Source organism: Lutra lutra, chromosome 15 (assembly GCF_902655055.1).
Source record: "Lutra lutra chromosome 15, mLutLut1.2, whole genome shotgun sequence".
Lineage (NCBI taxonomy): Eukaryota > Metazoa > Chordata > Mammalia > Carnivora > Mustelidae > Lutra > Lutra lutra.
In genome coordinates, this window is record NC_062292.1 from 30014087 (window position 1) to 30037605 (window position 23519).

Here is a 23519-nt window from a genome sequence, read left to right on the forward strand (position 1 = left end):
TTAAGCGCCTGTCTTCGGCTCAGGTTATCATCCCAGGGCCCTGGGATTGAGCCCCACGTCGAGCTCCATTCTCAGCAGGAGCCTGCTTCTCCCTCTCCCTCTGCTCCTCCCCCTGTTTGTGCTCCTTTCTCTCTCTCCCTCTCAAATAAATAAATTTTTAAAAGTTAAAAAAAAAATCAAACATGTACATATAAATACCAGGAGACATATACAAGCATATTAACCACAGTAGAATGTGTCATAACAAAAATTGACAACCATATATGTCCATCAACAGGTCAGTAAGTTGTGACATATTTATACAATGGTCTAATTGTATTAGGCAGTGAAATGAAGAATCCCTATCTGGACAATGAAGTAATCATAGGAACCCTGAGCAAAACATTATAAGTCAGCCAAGAGCACAGTGATTCCATTAAAGGTTAAAAACATGCAAAGGTGAAAAATATATTGTTCAGAATGTATCAATAAACATAAAATCCAGGTTAGTAGTTATCTCAGGTGATGGGATGACAGAAGATCCAGATAGGTACACAGAGGACTTCAGAGATAAATTATACGTTTTTTCTAGAACTGTGTGGTGTATAGGAATGTTTGTATATTGTTTGTATCTTGCACCTACCTTACCAGCGTTCTTTTATGGCTACTCACCGTTCAATTAAAAGTTAAAATAATGTATAGCTGTTGTGTTGAGAATGGACTAGAAGAACTGGGAAAACCAACTGGGAGGCTCTTGCAACAGGACAGGCAGGAAACAGTGAAGGTTTGGGCAGGATGGGGACAGTGAAGATGCAGACAAAAGGGGGAATCGAAGGTGGGGTTGACAGGCAGACTAAAAACTGTATTTACATGTTCTGTCATTTAAAAGAAAATGTGATGTGAGTGTGTCAGGGCCTTGTAATGGAATACAGGGAGGCCTCGGTGGTGACTCTCCTGTCCATTTTGTAAAATGGCGGACATGTAGCAACAATATTTTCTGCAGCTATACTCTGTACCAGGCACTATTCTAGACATGCAGCACACTGCATAATTCTTCTAGTTTTATAAACGAGCAAACCAAAGCTTGAAAATATTTAGCAACTGGCTCAACATTGCTCAGCTCATAAATGACAGATTCATGAAATAAATTCATGTCAGTTTCGTTCCTTTCTCAAGTATGTACAGAGTCTGCACAGATGAATTCATATCATCCATTTAACGTAGCATCAAAATCTGGCAAACTCGCTTTAGATACACAAGGGCTCTATGTAAGCTGCAATAAGGTAAATTTAACTGGATTTTGATATTCTAAGTCACGAAGGTCCTGGTTTACTGATGGGTAATCCTGCACTTGCGTAAGGGTCCGGCACCTGGCCCATACTTAAACATGTCTATTGAATGAACGTAACTGACCTCTTTTTTGTACTCTTGAATTTGACAGAAACTTCTGAATGTGAAGAACTTTTATCCTCAGTTGAAGTGTCCTTCAAATCTTCACCTTAAAAAAGGAAAGAGTTTTTTTTGTTGTTTTTTTTTTTTCTACAGTGATAAACAGACCCCAAATTTACCTGGTAACTTAGTGAGGTTTAACCTTCAACACTGTTTCATTTGTGAATCATCACAGAACAACTTTTCTTTCACACATTATCATGTAGCTACCTTATCAGACCCAAGTGGGAGCTACTTTCCTAAGAGGAGCAGAGAATGTACCTGCATTGTCCAAAGTGATTTTTGCCTTATTTGAAGCATAAACCAACATACTTTTTTCTTCATTCTCTTCTAGCAACTTTTCTGTAAGTTTGTTCCAACATGAAAGCTTGAGGACATTCAGGTAACTACGTCCAAAGTGGTGTACATTGTGAACTAAATAGTAAATGGGTCTTAATGACATGAAGGATTAGAAACACTATATACTTTCAAATAATGGATTCACTAAAACAAACACCAAACAGGTGCACTTCAGGCCGGTTGTACCCATCTCCCTCCCACCCGTCACCCATCTGTTTTGTCCAGGTCAAGCAAACCGCAGAGGAACAGAGAGAATGAGGGATTACTCACACTTCCTTTTAGCTTATTTTCTCTTTTTTAATGTTTATTTTCTTTATACTAAAATAATACAGGCTTCTTGTGGAACCTATCATTCTACAATTCGACCACACATAGGTTAACGAATAAATGTTGCTGCATTTCATTATGGTCCTTTATATAAATACGTAATATTTAAATACAATACTTTAAAATTTAAGCCAAAATCAAGATTTAAAGAGAGTTGGCTTCTCATCCTTTTTTTTTTTTTTTTGGATAAAGCAACACATATTTATTTCAGCCACTTTCTAAAACAGTTTTTTTAATTTATTTTTTAAAATTTCTTTTCAGTGCTCATCCTGCTTTTTAAAAGTCTGTTTTCATGTCCTTCCATTGAAACATGACATTGTTACACCATGGTTAATGAAGCCATTTTTCTATTGATGGAATTCAGATTTTTGCTCTTTTATAATAAATAATGTTGCTATAGAAGAAAGCTCCTTGTGCATAAATCTATACATTTCTGTGATTATTTATTTATAATGAATTCCTAGAATAAGAGATTCTAGGGCAGACTACATGGATTTTTTTAAAAGATTTTATTTATTTATTTGACAGAGAGAGATCACAAGCAGGCAGAGAGAGAGGGGGAAGCAGGCTCCCTGCTGAGCAGAGACCCCAATGCTGGGCTCGATCCCAGGACCCTGAGATCATGACCTGAGCCGAAGGCAGAGACTTAACCCACTGAGCCACCCAGGCACCCCGACATGGATATTTTTGACATGCACTGGCAGATGGCTCTCCAAGAAAGGCTGAATCAATTTATACCTCGGATAGCTTCTGTAAGTTTATATATTAATACATTCTAGCTATGGATGTATTTTCTTCATTCGAAAATCTCTTTGCTTATTAGAGGAAAATTTTTTGCTACTTTCAAATAAATGTTCTTCTCATTAAAGGTTAAACATTTTCTTAAGAATTTTATTTAAGTTATATTTATCAGAAATTTTAGTAGTTGTAAGAAGACTCCTGTGATCCAGGTAGCTTTCATACACCCCTCCCACCCATCCTTCCAGCCACTTGTTCCAACTGCCACAGACACAATTGGAACTCACTGTTATTTATAAACTAGTGAGTTTTATGTTGTTGTACAGGATTCATGGATAAATTTTACTCTTAGAGGTATAGGGTCTCTCTTTGTGTCTAACTGTATGTTTATGTATGTGTATGGATATATATACCATGTATGGATAACATTTTCCTGTATCTAGACAATATTGTCAAAATTAATTATAAAAGATCTCTATTTAATTGGCTTAAAGAAAAATAAGCTTTAATATCATGAGTGAGCATATGTGAAACTAAAATTTAATTTTCTTTCATCTGCTAAAAGGACAAAGTTTTCTGAGACTATATGAAGTTTTTCTTGACCTTTTAAGTCATCTGCCTAGAAAACAATGGTGTTTTGCCAAAATAATCTGAGATTCATGTTGTCTTTATCAGGTCTTCGATTAGTTAAGAAAACAGAGTCTTCTCTAGCATAAGAGCTAAGTTTTTTACAATTATGTAACTTTTTATATTTGCCTCAAGTCTTTGTCACTTTGGTTAAATTAGTAACTAAATAATGTTTCACAATGATATGATCCTCTTTAATCAAGGAATGCAAGCAGGTACAGCCACTTTGGAAAACAGTGTGGAGACTGCTTAGGAAATTAAAAATAGAGCTTCCCTAGACCCTGCAATTGGGTATTTACCCCAAAGATACAGATGTAGTGAAAAGAAGGGCCATATGTACCCCAATGTTCACAGCAGCAATGTCCACAATAGCCAAAATATGGAAAGAGCCAAGATGCCCTTCAACAGACAAATGGATAAAGAAGATGGAGCCCATATACACAATGGAATATTACTCAGCCATCAGAAAGGATGAATACTCAACTTTTGCATCAACATGGAAAGGACTGGAAGAGATTATGCTGAGTGAAATAAGTCAAGCAGAGAGAATCAATTATCATATGGTTTCACTTATATGTGGAGCATAAGGAATAACACAGAGGACATGGAGAGAAGTGAGTTGGGGGAAACCAGGGGTGGGGGGAGATGAACCATGAGAGACTGAGGACTCTGAGAAACAAACTGAGGGTTTTGGAGGGGAGGGGGAATGGGAGGTTGGGTGAACCTCGTGGTGGGTATTATGGAGGGCACGTATTGCATGGAGCACTGGTGTGGTGCATAAACAATGAATTCTGCACACTGAAAAGAAATTTTAAAAAAAGCATTCTATGCTTGCCACACACACAAAAAACAACTTTGTGAAATTTCTGATAAACGTCCCTAAATCAACCCAAAAAAAAAAAAAAAACCAAAAGTTTTTTTGACCTTGACATAACTTTGAGATTTTTCAAGAGGGTTCCTGGACCATCTCAAAGCATTTGCTATCTCTCCCTATAAAAGAGAGATATTCAACTAATTAGACTTATTTGATATATTAAATTACACAGAAAGCATTATCAAAAATGATACTAAATTTTCTTTAGTATAAACATATATTATTAATGTAAATATTCTAAAAATTATATGACATTCCTAGAAATTTGGTGTCTTGGTATAATGTTGTCATTTATTTTTTCAAAGGAGATCACAAAAATAATTAAATTTCCTTGTCAACTGCATTATAGTGAACTCTCATCAGATCTTTAACCGCAGCTGGTTTTAAGTCTTTTGTCACTTATGGACAGTTGTTTTCCTCTAATGCTTCATGTTCCAGGAATGCTGCAGGAAAGACCACTGAGGACAGGGTTCTGATAACTAAGATCATACTACTGAACTGAGTAAGAATTTATAGAACTCTGATAAAAACATTTATAAATTCGTAAAACTGATATCAAAAGATCAACAACTAATTACATAAAACTAAACTAATGAGGATGGTTATAATTTTTATGACTTTTTGTTTAAAATACTGTTGGTTCTTTCACATTTTATTTTTCCAATTTTAAGCCCCTTTTTTAAAAATTGGGAAAATACAATTAAAATCTGAAAAGACAATAGAAAACAAATCTGTTGAAATGGTAGAAGAAGGAAAACTATGAGCATAAAACTTTATGGGAAAAAAGCAAGTTTAGGGGCACATGGGTGGCTTAGTTGGTTGACTGTCTGCCTTCAGCTCAGGTGAAGTCCTGGGATTGAGTCCTGCATCAGGCTCCTTTCTCAGTGAGGACCCTGCTTTTCCCTCTGTCTGCTACTCCCCCTACTTGTGTGCTCGCTCTGTCAAGTAAATAAATACAATCTTTAAAAAAAAAGCTAATTTTTTCTTTGTTTTTATTTTTATTGTATCTATATGAAAAGATGGATATTAACTGAATCTAGTAATCATTTCACAATAGATGTAAATCAAACCATCATGCTGTATGCCTTAAACTTATTTACTGTTGGATGTCATTATTTGTCAGTAAAACTGGACAATAAATGTCAATTCATCAAAAAAAATTCTTTTTACTGAGATTGCAGATTTCACAATTTCCTGCAATTCTGTCAGTTTTTGATTTAATATTTTGTGGCCATGTTGTTAATTGCATAAATGTTCATAATTATGTACTTTCTTACTGGACAGTTACAATCACCAACACACAATACCCTTACTTTGTCCCTTCTGTGTTTTTAGTGTACAATTCCTTTTGTGTCCTGTTACCATTGCCAACCCATATATAGATGAACACGTACTTATAACACATATGTGCAAGAAACGCTAACAGTTTTCTTGCATATCTTTTCCATTACTTTTTCTTTAATAAAGATTTTATTTATTTATTTGAGACAGAGATAGAGAATGAGTGGGGGTGGGAGGAGCATAGGGAGAGGGAGAAGCAGACTCCCCACTGAGCAGGGAGCCTGATGCAGGGCTCCATCCCAGAACCCTAGATAAAGGCTTAACTGACTGAGCCCCCCAGGTATCCCTATTACTTCATTTTATATCTTATTATGATTTAAGTGTGTCTTTTATAGTAGGGTTGAAAAATCAAATTTGCGATCTTTGTCTTCATTGCAATCAGTGACATATTTGGTATTAGTCATTTTATTTTCAATGTTTAAACAGGCTTTCTGTTTCCCCGTTTTCTCAAATTTCATTATTTTGATCACTGTTTTGTTGTTGTTATTGATCTGTTTTACCTTCATAGTATGAGTTATACATTTCATAAAAAATACTTTTCGTGCAATAGTCACAGTACATAAAGAGTATTAAAAACTGACCGGTGAGTGTTTTGAACACTCCCTCTGGGTTAAGCTACGAAGCATTACTGTATGTCCGCAGACCTCTGGCTGCAGCTCTCAGTTCACATTCCTGCTGTTTCCTGCAGATACTGCTACCGGCTGAATTTGTTGTTTATTATTGTCATGAGCAATGAAAATAATTGCAGTAGTATGGGTCCCTAAAACACACAGTTTCACTTTATATAATTTTTAAAACTTATATAAATGGTGTCAAATGTATGCATGTTAACAGTTTGCTTTATTCAATTCGTTAGGTTTGTGGAGCATCAGGCATGTTGATACATGTAGCTTTTAATCCATATGCTTCCTACATCCTGGGTAGTAGTATTTTGTTGGTTATATATGTTATAAACTGGGGCTTGTCTTTCAAGCTTTTGATGCTTGAGAAACATATAGTCTTTTTTTTTTTTAAAGATTTGGTTTATTTATTTGACAGACAGAGATCACAAGTAGGCAAGAGGCAGGCAGAGAGAGAGGAGGAAGCAAGCTCCCCGCTGAGCAGAGAGCCCGATGTGGGGCTTGATCCCAGGACCCTGGGATCATGACCTGAGCCAAAGGCAGAGGCTTAACCCACTGAGCCACCCAGGCGCCCTGAGAAACATATAGTCTTAATAGAAAAATACACCAATCTTTTCCTGAAATTTCATATGTTAGAAGTCCATCATCGATTCAGTATCATGAACACATTCTACTATATTTCCTTCTAAAAAGTTCTCCAGCATCACTTTTCTTCAATCTGTCCCTTTATTTTACCTGAGACTGATTTTATTTTTATGTGTAATGTGAGGTAATAAGCTCTTTTTAAAAACTACGGATAATTACTTGATCCAACACAATTTACTAAAATGTTTATTCTTATTGATCTGTTGTGCCACTTTTGTCATTTATCTTGTCTAAATCATCTGTTTTTCATGTTTTTTTTTCTTTGAGTTCAGATACTCCTTCTGAGGTCATTTTCCTTCTACCTGAAGTGCACACTGTAGAAGTTCCTTTAGTTACGGTCTGTTGTGGTGGACTCTCAAATCTTTTGTCTGAAAATCCAAGGGGTCTCTCTTTCATCATCATTTTAAAATGGAAGGCTAGATGGCTGCCACTTCTGAATTCAGTTAATTTTTTCTCAGCCTATTATACATTGTTTTCTGGCTTCCATTTCTGTTGTTGAAAAGTCTCTTGTCAATCGAGTTGGGATTCCTTAGTAAGTAATCTCTCCTTTTTCTCTACTTTTCAAATGTATTCTTTTCTCTGGTGCTCGGTAGTTTCATTACAGTCAATGGAGGCGGGTGCTTCATTTTATTGGTCTGGCTTGAGACTTGTTTCACCTTCCGCGCTGAGAAGACCTGTATTTTACCAGTTCTGGAAAATTCTCACCCATTTACTTTTTGCATATAGCCTTCTCCTCATGACTTTCCTGGAACTCCAAACAAATGTATGTGAGAATTTCTCTGTCTCAATCTTCCCTGTCTTAGTGCCATCTTTTTTATATCCTGGTTTGCTCATTCCCTTTTCAGCATTAGATAAAACTAAGTCAGTATTAGCCCTTTCGCTCAGTTTTCCAATCAGTGACTACATGCATTATTTTAGAAGTTATGTTTGATCATTTTTTGTACTGTTGAATAAATTTTGTTAATCTCTCAAAGTGCTCTTATATTTACATATATGTTATGTAATGTATAACCTTACATGTTAAATAAATGGTCCAAATGCTCCACCTGAAAGCCGGGGACCATCAGATGATAAAGAAGTGACAACCAAACATAGTCTGTCAACGGGAAAGGCAGTTCAAATGCAAAAACGGAGACAGGTCAGAAGGGAAAGGATGGAAAGCAGTACAGCAGATGTCATAAAGAAGCAGAAGTAGGGCGCCTGGGTGGCTCAGTGGGTTAAGCCGCTGCCTTTGGCTCAGGTCATGATCTCAGCATCCTGGGATCGAGGCCCGCATCGGGCTCTCTGCTCAGCAGGGAGCCTGTTTCCCTCTCTCTCTCTCTCTGCCTGCCTCTCTGTCTACTTGTGATCTCTCTCTGTCAAATAAATAAATAAAATCTTAAAAAAAAAAAAAGAAGCAGAAGTAACTGTGTTCATGTCAGGCAAAGTAGATTTTAGAGAAGGAGTAATTACCAGAGATAAATAATTAACTAAGGATTCAATGCACCAAGGAGAGAGAATAAGTATCAACGTATGCACCTAATAACAGCTTCAACATACACAAAAGGAAAACTTACAAAACTAAAAGGATACAGAGACAAATCACAATTGTAGTTGGGAGATTTTTTTTTTTTTAAAGATTTTATTTATTTATTTATTTGAGAGAGAGAATGAGAGAGAGAGAGAGAGAGAGCACGAGAAGGGGAGGGTCAGAGGGAGAAGCAGACCCCCCACCAAGCAGAGAGCCCGATGTGGGACTTGATGCCAGGACTCCAGGATCATGACCTGAGCCGAAGGCAGTCACCCAACCCATTGAGCCACCCAGGCACCCCAAGGAGATTTTAATACTCCTTAACTGAGAGAATGTGTAACAAGAGAATCAGAAAAGATATAGAAAATTTGAACAAAACTATTAACTAGACTAAGTTGATACCTATAGAGCATTTCATCCAAAAAAGGAATACTTCTTGTTCTCAAGAGCACAGGAACATTCACCTAGATAGATAACTTCTGGGTATCACACAAGTCTCAATAAATATAAAGCACTAAAATTAGGCAAAGTATATTTTATAACAGGAAAAATTAAACTAGAAATTAATAACAATAACAAAAAGACACCTAGAAAGTCCCTAAACATTTGGAAATGAACTTCACGTTCTTAAACAACCACAAAGAATAAATCACAAAAGAAATTAGAAAATGCTTTGATTATTGAAGAAATTTAATAATCTCAGTATGTGCAGCAAAAAACTAAAAAAAAAAACAAAAACAAAAACCAAAAAACAAAACAAATAATGCCCCACTATCCATGATAAAGAAAATCTCTTAGCAAACTACAAATAGTTAGAAACTTCATCAAATTGATAAAGGATGTCTAGGAAAGAATCCTATGGCAAAAATGATACTGAAATGGTACAAAATGAATGCTTTCTCCTTCAGATTGGGGGAAAAAATGGTATGTCTGCTCTCAAAACATCTATGAACTTGGTATTGGAGGTCCTACCCAGTATAATAAGACAAATACAAGAAATAAAATGCACACTGATTGGTAATACAGTACTCATGTCTTTATCAGTATAAAGCATCAATTGTATTTCTATGTACCAGCAATAAACAATTGGAAATTAAGATTTTAAAACTTACACAAGAGTATTAAAAAATTAAATTCTTAATTCCCAGTGGAATTCTTAATTCCCAGTTCAGTAAACTGAACCCTGGTCAAGATGCCCTGTTCCATTTATTGCCCAGCCTTCACAGGCCCCACTCTAATGGAAGGGGAACATGAAAGTGCCTTGGCTTTCTGGATATCAGTATCACTCAGACCCTGTGTCCAACAGTTCTAAAAATCTTTGAGTATTCCTCTCTCCCTAGTGTACGTTACTCAAGTAAATGGCTGCAGTCTCCTTTGGAGAAGGGACATTATTATTTTTAGAAATACTTTCCATGGGGCGCCTGGGTGGCTCAGTGGGTTAAAGCCTCTGCCTTCGGCTCAGGTCATGGTCCTGGGGTCATGGGATCAAGCCCCGCATTAGGCTCTCTGCCCAGCAGGAAGTCTGCTTCCTCCTCTCTCTCTCTCTGCCTACCTCTCTGCCTACTTTTGATCTCTGTCGAATAAATAAATAAAATCTTTAAAAAGAAAAGAAATACTTTCCATGATATTGCAGAAGGTCCCAGCCTCCTCTTTATCCAATGGGTTCTGGACCTAAAAGCTGGCTGGGGTTTGGAAATGAGCAGGGGATCACGGCTTATTATTGAGGAAGCTACCCTCAGCCTCCGCATCACTTGTCTTTGACTTCTTCTCATGATACAAGCTGATGGTATCTAGTTGGCTGCTCATATATTTTGCCCATAGGGATGGTACATTCTACTAATAACTTAGCTTAATATATTACTATCTAATACCTTATATTACATACTACCTTACATCTTACTTTCTAATACCCAATCTAATAATTAACACTATCTAATATCTATCTAATATCTAATCCTATCTAATATCTTAGATGATAATATCTTACTATCAATAACTTATCTTAACATCTTATTCTACTAATAACTTATCTTAATTACTCTTAATAACTCTGAGAATCATCTCTGCCTCCCCCACCCTAGCTTGGCTGAATTCTTCTGATTTCTGGTGGTGAGGGCTACATTAGACCCTCCAGTGAGACTAGCTGAGTAATGGTCGCCTCTACTGTCAGCTCTGGTCTCCAGAGCCACCAGCACACGGTTTGGAGTACTGAGTCTGGGCGGGTTCAGGATTTGGGGTGATGTTTGCTCTGATGCCTCCATTCTGTCAGGGTTGGTCATTTAATATTCTCTAAAGTGTGGCCACTCTGGTTACCAAGTCCTGGCCTAGAGTTTTCATTTCCCTTCAGCAGTAGGTTGTAAGAATTCTCTGTGGGCTACCTGGAAGGTCTCCCAAGAGGGGTTGCTAAATTATCTGTGATTACTGATTTGCTTAGTTAACACTTATTTCTTCTTGTATATATATATATATATATTCTTATATATATGTTTACTTATATATTAAATATATTTATATATATTTATTTATATATACATATAATACATATTTATTTATATATTATATATAATATATATATTCTTGTTTATATATTTCCCCTCTCTCCCTACCTCCCTTCATGTGTGTGTGTATATATCATAAGCTGGAATATAGATTTCTAATATGTTCTCAGTAGGTCTTAATCTTTCTACTGCTTAAGAAAATTTTCACACGAAAATAAAATTTGGGCTAATATCTAAATGACAGCTTTTTTTTTTTCATTTATATTTACATTATGTATCTTATTTCTACCCCTTATTCTGGCCATTCCATGTCTGTCCCTCTTTGTAAATAATAGATTGAGATACGATTCATATAATATAGAATTCCCTCTTTAAAAAGGCACAATTCAGTGGTTTTTGGTATAATCAGAGTTGTGCAGACATCACCACTATAATTTTAGAATGTTCTCATCACTAAAAAGAAACTCTACACCATTAGAAGAGCTGCCTATTTTGCTCCTTCCCCCAGCCTCTGGCAAGCACAGCCTACTTGAGATTTGCTTATCCTGGACACTTCATATAAATGGAGTCATACAGTATGTGGTCTTTGTGACTGGCTTCTCTCACTTAGCATAATGTTCTCAAGTTCATCCCTGCTGTGCATCTATCAATGCTTCATTTCTTTTTATGGCCTAACATACACCATGTGGATAAACCACACTTTCTTTATCCATTTAACAGACATTTGGGTTGTTTCCACTTTTTGGCTATTATGAATAATGGTGCCATATACATCTGTGTCCAACTTTTTGTGTGGACACATTTCCATTTCTTTTGGGTGTATTTTTTTAGGAGTGGAATTGCTGGGTCAAATGGTAATTATGTTTCACATATAGAGGACCTGCCAAATTCTTTAACCAAAGTGGTTGCTCCACTTGTATCCTTGTGATTTAATGATGATACTTGTAGAGAAAAGAGTTACTATTTGTTTTAAAATTGAATCAGTTTCAAAAAAAGACTCTTGACTATAGAGAACAAACTGAAGGCTGATGGAGAGAGGTGGGTGGGGGAATGGGCTAGATGGATGATGGGGATTAAGGAGGGCACCTGTTGTGATGAACACTGGGTATGGTAAGTGACGAGTCACTGACTTCTACACCTGAAAGCAGTATTACACTATATGTTAAATTAACCTGAATTTAAATAAAAACTTGAAATTTAAAAAAAACTACAAAAAAATAAAATTGAAATCAGTTTCTATCTTTTATTTTTTTTTAAGATTATTTATTTATTTATTTGACAGACAGATCACAAGCAGGCAGAGAGAGGAAGGAAGCAGGCACCCCGCTAAGCAGAGAGATGGATGCAGGGCTCGACCCACTCAGGGCTCCATCTCACAACCCCAAGATCACAGCCTGAGCCGAAACCAAGAGTAGGATGCCCAACCGACTGAACCACCCTGGCACCCCTCTATGGATTTTAGTATTACTCTGAGGCTTACCCCCAACACATTAAGATGATACTTATGTTTATTTTTTTTCTCCATCACTTTTTAGACTTTGCTTCTGTTTTTTTTTTCCCTCAAACAATGCAGGTAATCATTCTCTCTCAGCTTTCTTTGAGCTGACACTGCCTCCTCCCCTCCCCCTCCCCTTTACGCTTAAAGTTTCTAAACTTTTGTTCTAGATTTTTATGTTAATTCTTTTTTTTTTTTTTTTAAGATTTTACTTATTTATCTGACAGCCAGAGATCACAATAGGCAGAGAGGCAGGCAGAGAGAGGAGGAAGCAGGCTCCATGCTGAGCAGAGAGTCCGATGCGGGGCTCGATCCCAGGACCCTGAGATTATGACCTGAGCTGAAAGCAGAGGTTTAACCCACTGAGCCATCCAGGCACCCCTATGTTAATTCTTCTGAGAAGTGTTCTTTGCTTACTTTGGTTGCATTGAATTTTACTAAATTAATTATCACATCTAACTTCCGTATCTCATATAATTCTCCTCGATTCATTTCTTGCAGTACTGGATTACTCCAAAAGTCTCTTGTGTTAAACTTTTTCAGGCTTTGCATATCTGAGAATGTGTTTAATTAGCTAAATATAAAATGCTTTGAAGATTAGACATCAGTTTTTCCCTTAATCCACATTGCTGTTGAGAAACCTTGTGTTAAACTGTTCTTATAATCCTGTTGGCTTTTTCCTCTCTGAAATTTCTTAGAATCTCCCTTTAATCTTAGATAGTCTTAAAGCACAACAAATTGTTTCTTTGCTGAAACACCACGCATGCAGCTCAGGTGCCCAGAGTCTGCCTTAGAATGAGGCTAGAGCCGGAGAAGCTGGAGATCATCCCTGTTCCCACTGTGAGTCTTACACCACCTAACAGGGGACGTGGGGGAGCACAGAGACTTTGAAATCTGTGGTGCACTGAAGGGAACTTAAGCAACAATAAAAGCTAAGTCCCAGTCCAGACAGACTCAATCCTCCCTAGCATTACCTCAACAATCTGGGAGAAGAACAGGTGTAACCATTTCCATATACCTGTCTCTACTCTTCCTTTCCCGACAATATCAGGCATTCAATAAAACATCATGAGACACAAAAATAAGCATGGAAGAGAGTCCTGTCGCCAGGATACAAAGCAGTCAACAGAACAGATCCAGACATGGCCCAGGCATCAGGGATTTAAAACAACTACAATCGAACTGTTAAAACATCAGACGTAAACTGAACAGAGAATTTCAGCAGACCACTGAGCACTATAAAGAGAGTCAAATGGAAATGTGAGAAATAGAGATGAGATGAGAATTCTTCCAATGGGCTTATCCAGCAGCCCGCATGCCGCAAAGAATCAGTGACTTGGATTATAAATCAACAAAAGTTATTCAAACTGAAATACAAAGGAAAAAAGAACAAACCAGAAGATGAGAGCATCCAAGAACTGGGGGGCAGTATATCAATAAAACACTTCCAGGTGCGGGTTTTTATTTTCCCAACCTATTTAATATTCCAAGCTCCTATTCAATCTTAGGTCTTACATTTTGTCAAATTCTAGAACACCTTGGTAATTATTTCTTGAAATATTTCCTCCCTTCTATTTATTTCAAAAACTTCTTTCTGGAGGTTCTGTTACATGCATGGTAAACTTTCGACTTTTATTCATCTTTCAACTAAAGACACACCCTCACACACACATAAACATACACATATGCATATATTGTGTAAGCGACTGTACTTCTACTTAGTTCTATAGAAGTGCACACAGACACAGACCCCTTGTGCTGCTGCTGTAATCCAGGAGAGCACCTGGACTGAGCCGTGACCCAGCTAAACATGTCAGCATTTAACCTGTTTATTACGTTCCTTCTCTTAACTCCTTCTTCTCTGTTTCCAGTACTCCCATTTCCCTGGCTTATGCTTCCAACGAATTCAGAACTGTGTGTCCGGGGAGGAAGTAGTCACTCTTCAAGGCAAGAAAGCTGTGTGCTAACAACTTGTATCCCCACTGATACTGCTCCTTTTCAAGTTCAGTCTCTGTCTCTTAATCACTTAGACTTTAAGATGTGAAGGGGACTGGCAGTGGGAAGAAACATGCTTTAGCTGCTCCTTGACCTAGTCAGGGGTCACTGCTGACACGCTATGTTGCTGCGGCCTCCAGCTGGACTGTGGCGTGCTGACTGGCAAAGGCAAGGCCAATGGTCTGCTCAGAGCCCTGAGAAGGGGAGAGGCCCAAGCTAAATATTCCCCCCGTCATGGTATCCAGCTCTCTTCCACTCAAGACTACTGCTCCCCTAACTGGGACCTTAAGCATCCTGTCACCCCAGGATTTCTCACAATGTCTGTTAGTTTGATGGATCCCAAACTGGGTTTTGGAGGCCAAGCTGGGAGCCTGTGCTAATTACCTGTCCCACTGGAAGCCAGACAGAACCAGGGTCTGAAGGTTGGGTCCAGAATCCAGAGACCTCGTCTGTACCCATAATGCTACACTAGTTTCTGAATCTTTTGCTCTCACCTCACACTACTTTCGATGTTTACTACTTTCCACGATGACAGTTTACACCTAGGATTCTGGACACATTTCCCCCATTATATCTATCTCTAAGAATCTCATATTAAAATCATTCTTCCCTAATAGAGACCCTCTCAGGATTCCTTATACTCATTTTTCCTATGACCCTTCAAAATAGGATTTTACCTTACTGACATGCTCCTTTATAAATTATTTCTAGTTTGTTCCACGTGCATGTCTGCTGCTGGCTCAAATAGAATAAAAATTCCTGGTCTACCTTTCTTTGTTTCCTTTTATAAAACTCAATAGAAGGTGATGAGTAACTGGCACTGATGAGTGAGATACAAGACCACTAAAACAAGGGGGAAAAACTCACATTTTCCAAAGCCTCCATTTTTACCCATGAAGTTGAAGAAAGCATCAAGAATTCTACACAAGGTCATAACGGTCATTACGTCCTGGACAGGAAATGGCTGACATTTCCGATGCTTCTTCATAAACTGTAGTCCGTCTGCGACACTATTTTTAATCATGAATTCAAGACAACTCACTCCTGTTTGACTCATAATTTTGGAAGTTTTCAAAAGCCATGACTTCATATAAGGCTCCCATCCCAGATCAACAGGATCCTAACAATATAAAGCACAAGATAATTTTACGTAAATAAGAAAAATACAGTGTCTATCGTCTTTCTAACCGTCTCTTTACGTCACCACTGCCTTGGCACAATATGGTTCAGAATCCTCATTCATCAAAGTGCAACTAATCACAACAGCTGAAGAATGACCTTTGTCAACCATAAGAGACTCTTCATCTTAGGAAACACACCGAGGGTTGTTGGAGGGGAGGGAGGGGAAGGATGGGGTCACTGGGTGATGGGCGTTAAGGGGGCATGTGATGGAATGAGCACTGATGAATCACTGACCTCTACCTCTGAAACCAGAACACATTATATGTTAATACATTGGATTTAAATTAAAAAAAAAAAATAGAATGACCTGTCTCTGATTTGTACTTTGTAACCATGGTCTTACAAGACTAGAAGCAATGGGGGGATTACGTGAAGGAGGAGTGCTGAGGTTGTATGTCCGCAGGGAGGGGAAAGGTAGCACTTAGTTTTGCTCCCGGGAGGTTAAGTGGGTCAGAACCCAGGGCTAGTCATGGCTACTAATGCATTCCCGGAGAGAAGAAACCTAGTCTCTCTTGAGTCTTCCATCCTCCTCTCCAAGGTATTGGGTTCCACGAGTCCTAAGGGTCATCGAGTGAAAAGGGTTCAGGGTAGTGGCTCCTCTCCTGAAAAGCAGCCTGCCTGCAGCCTGTCCTATCTGGTGCAGGGGACACCCCCATCAGAGCCTAAGACCATTCAGACTCACTTCTGGGTTAGGAGGCTTCAGCGGACAAAGAACTGAACTACTGCCCTCACCCTCAGTAATCCAGGGGTAAGGCTAAACCAGTCACCAAAAATGTTGCAGATAGGGATCAAACTATATATTTTCTTTCTGGGATTTGTTTCTGGAAACCCACCATATAGACCATTGCGCATCGGCTGACAGTAGCGGGACTGGCCTGAGAGAGACTGTCCACCTCAAAAATCACTCGTATTTTATCAGTTAAGGCAATTCTCTCACTGTTTGCCAGGCATAATGTTCTAGTATCATCCAGCATGGAGTTGAGATTTTCTACCCAGAAGGTATCCACTGGCCCGTCTAAAACAATCCACTGCCAGTCGTACCCTGCAGAGAAACAGATTCACGAGGTAACTGAGGATGACCTCAGGCTTCTTTTTTTTACAAGCTTGCAAATTTTCTATTTTGTTTGGGAAACGATATCCTAGAAAACACTAGACTGAATACATTACTATGCAGACTCTAATATTTATTAAATAAAAATACCTACCCACACTATATACTTAGTAATGCTTTAAACATTGTTTTAGTATTCTTAGATTACTGCATTGTGTAATTAGCCCTTAAATTCTGGATCAGAGAAAGATCCCGGATGTCTCTTTTCCATAATATATGGGCTGTGTGTTCCCCCTTCCACCCGAACACTGTTTGGACATGCCACCTCCGGGAAATAGGAAAGGCAAGCAGATGCCCTTCAAAGAAAGAATCAAACAGATTTCAGAGTAGTTCACATGTGACCCCATTGACTCCACTGTCCATAGCTACAGGCCCTACCCGCTCCACAGTTCTAGAAAACCCACTGGACAAGCTAAGGGAGGAGCGTGGGAGTCACTGTGGAGGCAGAAAATAGTGAGCCACAGGAAGGGCACAAGAGGCCAGCAGAAGAGGGAGGGGAGCCAGGACTCAGATGGCTGGACTGGCTGAAGTACCCGCCTCGGGGCCCATCTTCACACCCTGGAAGGGAGCTTGCCGTGCCCAAGGACTGTGCTCTCCAACCTGAACATGAAGTAGGGTCACACAACCATTGAGGAAAAGCAGAAGCAGCAGCAGAAGCCTCCTTCAGTGTGAATGTGTGGCTAGAGGGTCAGCCCTGAGCCGTGAAAGCCCTGGGGGGCTCCACCAGTATCCTGATGCTCTCCGTCCCCCTGCACACCGCCAAGTGCTGGGTGTGCAATCCTTTCTAGAGGAGTATGTTTGGGTGGTAGGACTTGGCCTGGGAATAGGCAGAGTGCCTTGAGTCCCACTTCAGAGGCAACGCTACTGCAGGTTTCCACACAGTAGTACTTCTACCTTTAATATCTACTTGGTTCTTGTGAGATATTAATGTGCATTTATAAACTGAAGGGGTTAGACCAGACCTGGGCTTTTATAGTGTAATTATAGATGAATGTCCCGTAGTGGGTGGTAACACTACACAAATTCTAAATAAACAAATGAGGAGAAAATACATAGTACAACAACAAAATATCACAAATTAAAAATGCTTTTAAAGATAGAAATAAAGCTCATTTAGTTCAGTTCATCTTCTATTTTAATCAATCACTTTATTGAATCTGATAATAACACTTACTCTGATATTCCGGAACGTTAACATCTTTTCCCACCTCCACTTCAAATATATTAACGTCAGTATCTGCCGCATCAGAGAAATCAAGTTTGAAAACCTAAAATATATAATCAGTAATATTAATTTGATCACACTTTCCAATTCCAATGCACTATATATTCATATGTTCTCTTGAGTACAAAAATGGGAAAGGCAGAAGGTTCTGGCCCTGGAAGACCTCCGTGTAGCCAGTGCAGTGTGGCTCAGCTGAGTGGTGATTACAGGCCATTTTCTTTTAGAGAATTCTTTTCGTTTTTTCCCCAGCACAGTTAGTACATGCTTGTGTAACATTAAAATAATACCATAAAACACAAAAAAGAAAGCAGATGTTCTCTGAATTTCCACCATCTCTAAAGAATCAGTGTGGACATTCTGGTGCATATTTTCCCCCTCCTTCATAGTAGTTTTAAAATTTTAGGGTACAGAAGACTTAACTTTAGGATCGGCTAAACCACAGACTCTAACAGAATCCTTGGAGATTCTGACTGAACAGGTTGGCAGTGGAGGCCAGGAAGCCCCATCTGTAATAACATTCCCCAGGTGACACAAATACGGGTTGTTCTCACACTAATCCCAAGAAATTCTGATCTACGCATACAGTTAAGTCTTAATTATCTGGAGGACTCTATTATTTATCTCCTCAGCAGATCTGAGTCCCCTATCATCAGCTGACTAGCACTGGCTCTCTCTGCCCGCAAGACTAGGGGAAGCCCACCAAACACGGGAGCCAGGCCCGGGGCACAAAGGGGCTCAACAGAATAGAGAGAGACAGAGACTGTACATAGGAGTGAGCCGCACGTCTCAGCCCGGGCCTCGCGCCCAACAGACAGTAACCGGCCACTTCTAGCTTTCAAGGCTCATGGGGAGAGGACCAAGTACAAGGTTATTTCGAATGACTATTTCTATTGCAGAAGTCTGCACTTACCAGCCCCGCACATAAGTCATTATGCTCTACTGCTTTTCTTTCCCTCGGTTTTTAAAAAATGTGGGATTGTGGGTCAAATATTATCTGGATTTTAATCTTTAATAAATTCTACTGGATCTCTTTTTCAAAGTCTGTGACAGTAATACTTCCACCAGGGGCGCCTGGGTGGCTCAGTGGGTTAAAGCCTCTGCCTTCAGCTTGGGTCATGGTCCCAAGGTCACGGGATTGGGCCCCGCATTGGGCTCTCTGCTCCGCAGGGAGCCTGCTTCCTCCTCTCTCTCTGCCTGCCTCTCTGCCTACTTGTGATCACTGTCTGTCAAATAAATAAATAAAATCTTTTTAAAAAAATAATACTTCCACCAATAAGATGCAGGAATGTTTGTTTCTCCATATCTTCGTGAACATGCAATGTTTTAGTTATGGATATTCTTACGTTTTGAAAACTTGAGGAGAAAAACCGTGCTGCTCTCATTGTTATAATTTTTAGTTTTTGACTAAGACTTAGGCTGAGCGTCTTTCCCCTGTCGAGAATTTTCATGTGCTCCAACAACGTTCTACTCTTAGCCTGCCTGGTTCCCCCAGTTGTTCTTGTTTGCGTCTGTTTCTACAGCAGGGCCACTGATTCCTCTAAGATGCTAGAAAGATTTTCTTCCAGACTGCGGTTTGCTTTAATGATGTTTATTGTAACTCTTGGGAAAAAACAAACCATTTTTTTGTATTTACAGAAAAAAAATTTTATCTTCTGTTTATGATTTTTGGGTTCCCAGCTTTAGTTAAGGTCTTCCTAACTCTAAATATATGCCCCTAAATATTATGTTTTTATAATTTTATTTTTATATTTAGTTGGCTATTTCATCTGGAATTTTCTTTCTTTTTTAAAAATTTATTTGACAGAGAGAGAGAGAAAGCGCATATGAACGGGGCAGGGGTGGGAGGAGCAGAGGGAGAGGAGAAGCAGGCTCCCCGCTGAGCAGGGAGGTGGATGCTGGGGCTGGGTCCCAGGACCCTGAGATCATGACCTGAGCTAAAGGCAGATGCTTAACTGACTGAGCCACTCAGGCACCCCTGGAATTTTATTTCTGGGTAGGGAATGAGGTAAGTGTCTTTCTACATTTTTCACATCAGAAAATAGCAAACTATATAAACAGAGAATTCAGTAAAGAATGCTTTTCCTGCTGATTAGAAATATTACTTCAGTTGTATATTAAATTCACGTATGTCTGAATATATTTCTGGACTCTGTCTGGTTCCCTTTCTGTGTCAGTACATTCCAGGGTTTTTATTCAGGTTTTGAAAAGTGTTATCTTTTTATTTCTTTTCCTGAAATATACCCAGCACTCAACATTACACTAGTCTCAGGTATGAACTATAATGAATATTTGTATAGATTGTGAAACGATCGCCACAGTAAGTCTACTTAACATCTATCACCACGTATAGGTAAACATTTCTTTCTTGTGGTAAGAACTCTGAAGACCTACTCTCTTATCAACTTTTGAATATACAATACAGCATTTTTAAGTATGGTCACTGTATTATATTGTACTCCACTGTTTCGGTTACAGTATGGATTTGTTCTAAAATTAATATAGAATATTTTAGAAATATAAAGCACTCTGGTTTTCTGCCCAGATTTTCTTTGAACTCTTGGAATGTTTATACTTCCTAATGAAATTTAAAGTCATTTAATTTGAGTTTTTTAAAGTGGGATTTTGCTTGGAAAGATATTATGTTCATATATTAACTTGGTCTAGATTGGCATTTTTAGGACAGAAGTCTTTCCATGCAGGAATACAGTATCTCTTCCATTTATTCAATTTTTGCCAACTGTATATAGGTATTCCTGTTTCCTTCCCTGCCATCCCCCATGACAAATTCCTTTCTTTTACATTTATTCCAATATATTTTAAATAGATTTTTGCCATTGATAGCTGAATTTTTCCTATTTCCATTTCTAACTGGGGATAATTAGTATAAAGGATTTAGGGGCACCTGGGTGGCTCAGTGGGTTAAGCCTGTGCCTTTGGCTCAGGTCATGATCTCAGGGTCCTGAGATCGAGTCCTACATTGGGCTCTCTGCTTCCTGCTTCTCTCCCTGTCTCTCTGCCTACTTGTGATCTCTGTCAAATACATAAATAAAATCTTAAAAAAAAGAATTTAGTCATAGCCACTTTGCCATATTCCTTTCCTATCAATTACTGAGAAAGATGCAGTAAAATCTCAAAATTCTGTTGTTTTCTCTACACATTTTTACATTACATCATAGGGACATAATAGTTCAGAACTGCCATCCTTTTTTGCACCAGCAGCACAGTGTTGTACCCTAATTCTGTAATAATTCTTGACATCTGGCAGATCTCACCACCCAGACTCTTCCCCTGGTTTTTTTTATTCAGGAATATCAGGGACCTTGGTTCTTCCAGATACATTTTAGAATCAGTTGTCAAGATCTTAAAAACTACTTGAGCTTTCTATTTCAAAACTTACTGCAAAGCTCCAGTCATCAAGTGTAGCATTTGCATAAGGAGAGATGTAAGATGAAGGGAACAGAATTGAATCCAGAAGGAAATCCCAACATTTACCGTCAGTTGATTTTGACAAGAGTGATGAGACAATTCAATGTGGGAAAGAATGGTCTTTTCCACAGATAGTTCTGGAATACTTGGATATTCAGAGGCAAAAGAATGAATTGGGATCCCTCCCTTATACTGAACACAAAAATCAACCCAAAATAGACCATAAGACTTAAATATAAAAGTGAAAACTACAAAGCTCTTACAAAGCATAGAAGAAAGCTTTTTTTTTTTTTTTTTAAAGATTTTATTTATTTGACAGAGAGAGACACAGTGAGAGAGGGAATACAAGCAGGGGGAGTGGGAGAGGGAGAAGCAGGCTTCCCGCCGAGCAGGGAGCCTGATACGGGGCTCTATCCCAGGACACTGGGATCATGACCTGAGCTGAAGGCAGACGGTTAACGACTGAGCCACCGAGGTGCCCCATAGAAGAAAGCTTTTTGACCTTGATTATATAAAGCTTTCTTCATATATGGTATAAAAAAACAAGTGACAAAGGAAAAAATAGACTGAACTTCATCAAGACTAAAAACTGTGTCTCAAAAGATACCATCAAGAAAATAAAGACAAGTCACAAAATGAAAGAGTGTATAAATCATAGTCCCTGATAAGGGACTTGCATCTAGAAAAATATATACATAAATATGAACTAGAAAACTTTATATTTTTTCATTTTAATTCCAGTGTATTAACATACAGTGTTATATTAGTTTCAGGTATACAACATAGTGGGGGTTCAACAATTCTATACATTACTCATATGTGGAATTTAAGAAACAAATAAGCAAAGGCAGGTGGTGGGGAGAAGAGAGAGATAAAGAGACAAGCCAAGAAAAAGACCCTTACCTCTGGAGAACACATAGATGGTCACCAGAGGGAAACTGGGTTGGGGGACAGCTGAAATAGGGAAAGGGCATTAAGAGTGCACATGCCGTGATGAGCACCTGGTGAGGGATGGAACTGCTGAATTACTATATTGTACACTTGAAACTAATATTACACAGCATGTTCACTAACTGGAATTTAAATAAAAACTTAAAAAAAACCCAACTTTGCTTATCTGTTTGGTTCCTAAATGCCATTCTTCTGTTAATATATTTTGGCTAATGAAATTTACCAGTAATTTCTACTTATAACTAATGAGAATATAACATTCAAATTTTTGTTTGCTATTTGTGTTGATTTTTTTTTTTAAGATTTTATTTATTTATTTGACAGACAGATCACAAGTAGGCAGAGAGGCAGGCAGAGAGAAAGGAAGGGAAGCAGGCTCCCTGCTGAGCAGAGAGCCCGATGTGGGGCTCGATCCCAGGACCCTGGGATCATGACCTGAGCCGAAGGCAGCGGCTTTAACCCACTGAGCCACCCAGGCGCCCCTATTTGTGTTGATTTTGTGATGAATTTTGTATCAAAAACTTTTTCACTTTTCCAGCGAAGTGTTTTCATACCTTGTTAATTTGTAAGGTACACTGGTCGTGACAGAATCACCAGACCATCTTCCACTTAAAACTTACCCAACTCTGGGTTACTTTAAAAGCCAGTCTCTTTCATTTTATTGTTTACCAATCATTTTAAAGCAGTCATATTTTCTGTTTTTTTTTATAGTTTTTAATTTTTCTCCCTTTTTAAAACTGATAATAATTTTTAAATTTACTTTTATACTGGTAAGTGCCTAATAATGCTTAAATATCAATCTTTAAACAACGGAATCCACAGTAGTCAAATAAAAGTAACTGTTCCATATTAACTCACATTAGATGCATCTGAGATTCTTGATTTCAGACCGAAATCACTGTCTTTCTTTGAGCTCCTTGCAGTGTTGAGATATACGTAATTTCGAACTGCTGCTGCTAACAGCCCGTCAGACCATTCCATAGTATTAGTGTCCAGTTGTCCATATAGTTCACCAACAGTGATACACTTTGGATTTAGAACACAAATATCTACTTTTCCTTTTCTCCCTGAAATCTGAAAAGAATCCAGTGTGGCTTCTTAAAGGCATTAACTATAGCACAATTATTTAAATTTTTGCACTGTTAACACCAAAGAGTTTTAGGAGAGGTCTTTCTCTCCAAAGAAAG

General features: G+C 38.4%; 1 protein-coding gene across 1 annotated transcript in view; it reads right to left on the reverse strand.

Annotated features, from left to right (window-relative positions):
• The window catches only part of DNAH14 (dynein axonemal heavy chain 14), a 326637-nt gene that overhangs the window by 140068 nt on the left and 163050 nt on the right, over window positions 1-23519 (reverse strand). The window contains exons 37-41 of the mRNA XM_047705359.1: window positions 23191-23406; window positions 17905-17998; window positions 16453-16661; window positions 15305-15557; window positions 1393-1477 (exon numbers count right to left, since the gene is read on the reverse strand). Of these exons, the coding sequence (XP_047561315.1) occupies window positions 1393-1477; window positions 15305-15557; window positions 16453-16661; window positions 17905-17998; window positions 23191-23406 (857 nt within the window). The remainder of the gene's footprint in view (window positions 1-1392; window positions 1478-15304; window positions 15558-16452; window positions 16662-17904; window positions 17999-23190; window positions 23407-23519) is intronic.